We start from the raw sequence: 8,100 nt of genomic DNA, 5'->3' as shown, positions 1-8,100 counted from the left end.
CTGGGCTGGCCGGGGCGGGGCGCGGCGGGGGCGGCCCCGGAAGCAGCGCGGCGGTGCCATGGCGGCGGTGGCGGCAGCCTCGGCCCGTGCCCGCGGAGCCGGCCCGGTGTGGCGGCTGCGCCTGCTGTGCCAGCGCTACCAGGAGTACGTGAGGCGGCACCCGGCCGCCACGGCCCAGCTGGAGGGCACCGTGCGGGGGCTCTCCTACCTGCTGCCAGGTGCGGGGAGCCGGGCGAACCTTCGTCCCTCCGGCCGGGCTCCGGGCCGGGGGATGCGGGCACCGGGACCCGGCGGGGAGTGGGGGCTCCCCCGGCTCCGGGCACTCGCTGTAGCCGCTCTTTCCCTTCGCAGGTCGCTTCTCGGACTCACACGCGCTGTCGGAGCTGGGTAGGTGGGCAGTGAGTCGGGGCTGGTGCTGTGCCCTTGCCCGGGTGCAGGCGGGTCTTACCCCCGGACCCTGCTTTTGTCCGTGGTTGGCTGCATTCTTGGGCAGCTACTGGGAGGAATCTTGCTGTCCTCTTTCCTTCGTCCCCTGTCGGGGACAGAGGCAGCAGGGCCGGTTTGGTTTGCTTTCTGTGCATCCATTTTGCGTTGTTCTCTTCCTTTTCCAGTGTACTCTGCCTCCAACCTCCTAGTGCTGTTAAACGACTGGATTCTCCGAAAGGACCTGCAGCAAAGCCTGCCAGTGGTAAGGCTGGAGTGTGTGGGAGGAGGATTTGGGACACAGGCTTTCCTCCTTGCAGGAGCTTTCAGGGAGTGTCTGTAGAAACTTAACAGGTCTTTGCTGTGGCCTCTCTTTGCGGTCAGGTATGGAGAAGCTAGAGGCAACCTCTGGATACAAGTAAAACAGCAGCCCTGTCCCGTAGCTCCTGGCTTGGAGGCGTGGCCGGAGCACTCCCTGGACCACAGAAATCAGGCCCTGGCTTGCAGCAGAAGCTCGACAGGCTTTTTTGAGAAGCTCAGAACTTGAGCTAGGTAGAGGTGGTAGAGGTGTTGATGAATAAACCATTGCTGTTTACAGTAGTGGCTCTGGAGCACTGAAGCTCTGATTCCATCTGTCAGACTTTTCCTTTGCATACTGTATTGAGTAAAACAGATGTAAGCGCCTTGCTACTATGTCTCTCTTGCATGAGCCCCAGGCGGGCTCCCTGCATTGTTAATTCCCCTTTGGGGAATGGGGAAGAGGTTGTATTTTCACAGACAAGGCTGTTCTGTTACAAACCTGCCCAGTGTGTGGGTTGGGTGTCGGCAGCTCCCTGAATGGAGCATCAGATGTGTAACAAACAGAAATGCTTCTCTGGTTAAAGTTGGATAGAATTTCAGCCGTATTGTCTTTATGGATGTTTTTCAGTGGATCAGACTCTGTGGTTGGCAGCAGTATTAAGTGGAGAGGAGAGACCTAGACTGGAAGAGCACTGTCTATAGGTTCATGCCTGAAATCTAGACTGTTGCTGTGTTCAGCTGGCATTCACTCTGGTGGGGCTGTGGACTCTGGGTCCCCTTCCCTCTACTCCAAGCACAGTCTCTCATCAGCTCTGTCCAGAGAGGAGGTTGTCTTGTGTCTCAGCTCTGTGATGAGGAGGAGGGGAGAGTTTTACTGTTGAGCTCAGGCACAATGCCACAACCCAGGAGGCTATCCTGCTGAGTCAGTTGGGGTAGAAGGCAATACAAAACACAGATGTGATGTTCTCCCTGTTTTTGGAGTAGTAGCTCCATGTGATACTGTGATGTCTCATGCCCCTGCTTGGAGGTAGATAAGTGGGTTTGTGTTTAGGCTCCTGCAGCAGTGAAGACATGCTTTTTGTTTCTGGAGCTGTGACTTCCAAGGCCATCTGGTGCTTATTTCTGAGGGTCCCACCAGACTGGGCTGTGTTTCTGCCCTCTTTAACCCCCGAGCAGAACCTGCATCCTGTCCCACTCCTCCCCTCTGTGTTTTGCAGTCGCTGCCCCAGCAGAAGCTGCTGACCTGGCTGAGTGTGCTAGAATGCGTGGAGGTCTTTGCAGAGATGGGGACAGCCAGGGTGTGGGGGGAGATGGGCCGGTGGACCATCATTGTCCTCATCCAGCTGGCTAAGTAAGTGCTGTGGGCAGAGGGGAAGGGGCAGCGTGCGCTCGGAAAGGGGACCTGGAGGGCACTCCATAGTACCCCAGAAAAAAATCCCACACAGGACTGAGCTGCCAGTCCCTGAGGCTGGGGGAGTTTGGAGCCCCATGGTGTACTGGATTCTGTGCCACAGAAGGGAGCACTTATACCTCTCACCTTGCCAGTTGCTCTGAGGAGATCTGAGTGTTTCCCTCTTCTGTGGAAGCCATCTCTCCAGTGTAACAGGAACCCAGCCCCATAGTCTGGTATTGAAGACTTACACGTGTCTGTTCACAGAGCCATCCTTCGTCTCCTGCTTCTGCTGTGGTACAAAGCGGGCATCCAGATGTCTCCTCCCATCGTGCCACTGAACAGGGAGACGCAGCAGCCTCTCCACCCTCAAGGTGAGCCCATGGTGTTGTCATCATTGGCTTGGTGCCTTGCTGAGCCACATGTCTTGTCCTGCTAGAATTACTCGTCAGAGCAGTGGCTTGTGCAGCACATGGAACCATAAGGTGTCTGTACTCAAGGCTGAGCTGTGTTGAACTTTCCACCCTTTGCAGAGGATGAGTTAGCTTAGTGGCAGGGTTGTCCTACTGTCTGGAAAGAGGGGATGGAGAAATCAAAACTGGGAATTTCTGGCTGAGTCAGGCTGCATGAATCCTGGTCTGATGATGAGGAAAGAGGCCCTAGACCTGGACAGTGTCAGGCAGCAATTCAATGTATTGCTTTGAAGCCTGACCCCTGTGGCTGTTTTTTACTGCAGGCATGGAAGACAGCTCCTCAGGGAAGGATCAGACCTATGTTGGCAGGCGTTCCAGCCGTGTTGTGCGCTCTCTACAGAGCAGTAAGTAACTGTGCCTGTTTTTCTGCCTGAGCTGTTCCTGCTCTGCCTTCATAGATGACATGAGCGTGAGCAGTAAAGGGTAGACCCTTGTATTGGTACATACCTCACTGGGGCCACTGTGGGTAGGTGGGGATATCAAAGCAACCAGAGACGTGCTGCAAGGCTTAGCACTTAAATTGTATTTTCCCAAGTGAGCCATGCAACGGAGACAGCTCTTCATCATGGTTATGCTTTGAGGAGCATGGATCTTACAAGTACCTCTTCAAGCTTTCCTATTTCACACCTTCACAGTGCAGAAAGCAGGGACACAAGAAGTCCTGTTTTGGGCTGGGATAGAATTATTTTTCCTCCTGGTAGCTGGTACAGTGCTGATTTTTGGGTTTAGTATGAGAATAATGTTGATAACATTATTATGACTGATGTTGTAGGTTGTTGATAAGTAGTGGTTCCTCTAAGTCAAGGACTTATCAATTTCCTGGGCTCTTCTAGTGGGGAGATACACAAAAAGCTGGAAGCATAGTCAGGACTTGAACTGGCCGAAGGGATCTTCTATACCACAGAATGTCATGCCCACTGTTTAAACTGGGAAGGTTGGCTGGGAGGGGCCAATCATTGTTTGGGAATGGGATGGGTATCAGTCTGAGGATGGTGAGTGGTTGTACAACACTTACATTTCCTGGGTTTTGTTATCTCCCTTTTCATTACTGTTATTATTGTTATTTTACTTTACTTCAATTGTAAAACTATTCAGTGCAGTTTAATGTCAATGCAGGAGTTTTACCTTTTTCTGATTCTTCTCCCCATCCAACCAGCTGGGGGGACGAAGGGCTCCAGGGCCATGTGGAGTCATGTAACTAGCAGTCATGTAATACCTAGTTTCCAGCTGGGACAAAGCTTTTGTGTTTATTTGTGTTATTAACCAGACCTGCTTGTTTCAGCCCCGTCCCTGCAGTCACGGCACTGGGGGTCCCCCCAGCAGAGGGAGGAATCGCAGAGCCGAAGAGCAGAGGAGATGAACCAGCCTCCCACTCCTCTGGGTCTCCAAGAAACCATCGCAGAATCCATCTACATTACCCGCCCCCTGCTCCACTGTATCCTGCCCTTCTCCGAGCGGGCTCCAGCCGTTCGCGGGTGCCAGCAGAGGGTGCTGCGGGCTCGGCCTGGTGCAGGGCAGTGCCTGGCCAGCTCCGCTCCCTGCGCCGCTCTGCTTGGGCACGGCGCTCGGGACTCTTCCCTTGCTTACACTTTGGTGCCTGGCCTCAGCCACTGCAGCCCTTTTCTCCCAGCCCTGTCTTAGGGTGTGTTCGCCTGCACTTGGCAGAACTTTGCGGATATGCAGGGGATCACTTCTCTGCCTGCCTCTTGTTAGGAATCTCTCATCTTTTCATTCCTTGACTGTGTGTTCCTAGTATTGAGTTTAGGAGTATGGGGCCAGAGATCATGGAAGCCCTGGCTCCTCTCGGCAGTCCTGGACATCTCGAGGTCAGTGTGATGAAGAGTCTTGGTGCTTGGATTGGTGGTGGCTGGGCATGACATTTCCCCATTCTCCAGTCCTGGGCAAGCCCTACTGAGAGAAATATGCACTGGGGCTGGTCTTTAGCTTGGAGATTGACACGTCTTCTACAGCACTCACAGTGCTCCCTGTTTTGAGCTGGTGCGGGCTGCTCTGCATGGAGCTGGGACTGGAGGACTTTAGAAACCCTCTTTTTTTTTGTTTCCTGCTGGCTGCTTTTGCTGTGACTTAGCTCTCTGCCCTCCTCCTTACAGTCTGAGTTTGCTGAGTGATCTGAAGGACCTGAACAGGCGAGAGCGGGCGGAGCTGAGGCGACGAACCATCCTACTGCTGTACTACCTGCTGAGATCTCCTTTCTATGACCGATACTCAGAGTAAGGGGCCCTTTTGCTGAAAATTTCCCTTTTAACTGAAATAGCACCAGGGGACCGGGTGAGTAGATCTGAAGATGTCTGGATGCCTCTGAGCAGGTTAATCTGAACCCTTGTGTAACAGCTGTTTGTGTGTTCAGCAGCTGGGGCAGGAGATGTCCAGCTGGATTTGTTCATACTCTCTCCCTTCCTAGGGGCAGGATCCTCCTCCTTCTGCGCTTGTTGGCTGATTATGTGCCTGGAGTTGGCTTCATCACACGTAAGTGGGTCCCACTGTTATATCCCCATTTCTGTCTCATGACGAAAAATAAGGGCTGTTGGGAACATTTGTCAGTGGGTTTCCAATCCAGGGAAGGAATTGGGAAGTCCCTAGAGAGGTTAGTACTAGAGCACCCTGTGTTGATGCTTGACTAATTTTTGAATGCTGAAGGAAAAGATAATTGCTTCCTGGCTTGATGACAGTAGTAAACCTCTGTGTGCCCTGAGGCTGCAGAGCTTGGTGTCTGCCATCTAGGCCTGTTCTCCTGGGCTTCCTTTCTGCACCTCAGCTGGTACACCAGGGCCCCAACTTTGCAGCCCTGTTCAGAACTCTCTTCCTTGATCCCTAGTCTGCAGTGTGGACATGAGGGGTAAATTGGTGCCTGGAAGTATTGAACCAGGAAGAAACTGACTGTAAATCAAAGGGCTGAACCAGGTCTTGTGTTCTAGTTCTTCACCAGAGGATCCCTTTGTTATAGGCCAGCATTTCATTTTCCCCCACTCTTCCGCTGATGATGTTAATCCTTTTGTCGAGTGATTCATGGCAGTGATGTGACATTACATCAGCCTGGCATCATGGGATTGCCCTTTCTTTGGGGAGGTCACAAAGCTGGCTAGCTCAGGAGCCACTTCCTCCAGTTAGTGATTTCGGAGAGGCTTTGGAGCCTGCATTAAGCCCTGTGCAACGTAAGCATTTTCGCTCTACAGCAGATGGTTCTGTGTTTGCACCTGCTCACTATTGCTGAATTATCTTCCTTCTTCCCTGTCACAGCAGTGTTCTCCTGACTCTCTGCATGTGGGTTTCCCCCTTGCACATTGTAGACCCCCTTTCCCACTGGAGTTTGAACATGTCAGCTCTGAAGGAGTGGTTGGTGTGCCACGCCATGGCCGTGCTGACCATGTGTCACACCCCTCTTGGTCCTACTCTGATCTCTGGAACCACATTGCAGTGTTGGCTTACATCTTGGTAAAAAGTAACTGTTCTATTCTTGGGTTCATTTGCATTGTCTAAGTGGAGATTTGGGGTTGTTTGGATCATAATGAGAAGTAGGGATATACCCCACAGACACACAGCTTTAAATTGTTGCCTTTCTACACGTATGATCCCTCTGTTCTCTTGTTTCAGGGCCACTGATGGATTACTTGCCTGCTTGGCAGAAAATCTATTTCTATAACTGGGGCTGATAAGAAGATGATTACTCTGTGCTAAAATCATGGCTGGACATTCCTAAGGAGTGCAAGCAGACTGGGGGAGGGATGTTGATAATGTCTAATTTTCAGTTAAATCATAAATGAGAAGCTCCTGTTCTGCAGAGCAGGGAGGGGTTGTATGTGATTTTTTAACAGATCTAGGCATGAATGATGGACACTAAATGTGCGAGGAGATGCTGGCCACCTATTTTCTCTGGACCATTTTGTGGCTGCAGTGATGGGGCAACCTCTTTTTTGAAGCACTTGATTTTTCTTCTTTTATACAGCTGTGCTATAATAAAGCCAGGCAGCGTAGTGATTCTTCGGAGAGCACTGTCTCACACGTCAAGGCGCTGAGGTTGACCCATAACCTGCTTGTGTTGGCCGTGCCTGGCCCATCTGCTTGGATCAGATTTGTCTGTCAAATAAACTGACTGAATGGAGAGAACTGAGCTCAAGAGCCTCTGTCTCTGCATGAGATCCTTGTCTCTGGTTGCCAGCATTTCCCTTTGTTAGAAAGAGCAGTTTTGCAGTTGTCTGCCCTGGGATACTTTGTCCCTTAGAAGCTTTTTGCTCTGGCCTCTGTCAGGGCCCCACATGCTGCTCAGCTGATGACTATAGCCTCTGTATATCCCAGTGTCTGCCTCAGCTCCCAGAGTCCTGGGCTTCCCCTGGGGGTACACAGCTGCAGTATGCAGGCTGCTTTCCTAGCACCTAGTGTGTGTTAAAAGGGTTTGCAGAATGGCTGCCCGCCAGTGACTGGGGGCTTAGCCAAGGGCAAAGGAGAAGCGATTAATTCAGCAAATCTGCTGTGCTACGTATAATGAAGGGCCTAGGAGAGGCCTGTGTTGCTGAGATGAGATGCAAAAGTCTGCTTTGGGAGGGTTTGAGAGGAAGGCATAAGCAGGTGCTGGGGGACAGGGACAGCCCTGGAGCTCTGACTATACAGAGGGACGTGCACCAGCACAACGAAGGCTCAGCAGCTGGTAGGGCCCAGGCAGAGCAGCCCAGGACCAGAAGGGGACAAGGTAGGACAGGACAGCAGCAGCACTTGGGAGGGGCCGTGGCCCCTGCCCCACCCAGCAGCTGTCCTGGGCAACCGGGGTGGCTCCTCTGTGACCTTGCTGTGGAACCGGTGGAACCAGTCAGTGTGCACCATGCTGTGCTGCCTGCTGCTCCTCACCCTGCTGCTGGGGGCTGCCCTCCCAGCGCCTGTGTACCAGAGGTGATGGCACTTCCCTCCTTCCCCTCCTCCCTGCCCCGGTACCTGCAGGTACCCCAGGGCCCCTGACATGGGCTGGGATTTGCAGCACCAGGCCTCAAGAGCTGGCCAGACTGGGTGCAAGATAGGAGCTCTTGTGCCAGCCTGGGTAACTGCTGTAGGACCTTGGCTCACTCTTGGCCCTTGCTTTCCTCTGTAGGGAGAGCTACTCAGTTCCTGAGGATTTCTCTGCTCCCCTGGAGCTTCCACAGAAGCACTTTGGCCTGGTGGATGGTACAGTGCTCTCCTTGCCCCTCTGAACCCCCTTTCCATGCACTCACCTCTGAGCTGAGCCCAGCCTCTGCTGCACCCACAGATTATGGCATCAAGCCCAAGCAGCCTCGCTTCAGAACGTGGGTGGCCCCGGAGCGGCCGGCGCAGCTGCGCAGAGCTGGCAAAAGCAAACGTGACGGGCTGGACTTGCTGGAGTACTACGATGATGGGCGCCTGTGAGCCAGTGTGCCCAGCAGGTGAGGGCTGGAGCAACAGCTGCCAGAAGTCCCTTCAGATCATCATATGATCTGTTGGATCCCAGGGTTGCAGCCAGGGCTCTTGGACCAATACTGAGAAGCTCCA

General features: G+C 53.1%; 2 protein-coding genes across 2 annotated transcripts; both read left to right on the top strand.

The window, feature by feature from the left end:
* The first annotated feature begins 58 nt into the window (after positions 1-58).
* PEX16 (peroxisomal biogenesis factor 16) lies at positions 59-6,715 on the top strand. Its single transcript, XM_033062775.2, has 11 exons — positions 59-218; positions 352-387; positions 612-688; positions 1,941-2,074; positions 2,381-2,487; positions 2,850-2,930; positions 3,869-4,021; positions 4,340-4,412; positions 4,698-4,817; positions 5,009-5,073; positions 6,199-6,715. The coding sequence occupies exons 1-11, from the start codon at positions 59-61 to the stop codon at positions 6,255-6,257; spliced, it is 1,065 nt and encodes a 354-aa protein (XP_032918666.1). The 3' UTR covers positions 6,258-6,715.
* Positions 6,716-7,420: 705 nt separating this feature from the next.
* C6H11orf94 (chromosome 6 C11orf94 homolog) lies at positions 7,421-7,977 on the top strand. Its single transcript, XM_042779351.1, has 3 exons — positions 7,421-7,488; positions 7,691-7,758; positions 7,841-7,977. Exons 1-3 carry the CDS (start codon positions 7,421-7,423, stop codon positions 7,975-7,977), a joined length of 273 nt encoding a protein of 90 aa, XP_042635285.1.
* Positions 7,978-8,100: the final 123 nt, after the last annotated feature.

The sequence above is a fragment of the Catharus ustulatus genome, chromosome 6 (genome assembly GCF_009819885.2).
Source record: "Catharus ustulatus isolate bCatUst1 chromosome 6, bCatUst1.pri.v2, whole genome shotgun sequence".
NCBI classification, from domain to species: Eukaryota; Metazoa; Chordata; class Aves; order Passeriformes; family Turdidae; genus Catharus; species Catharus ustulatus.
The sequence above is the reverse complement of the archived record's forward strand: the minus strand, read 5'-3'. Positions and strand labels throughout refer to the sequence as shown.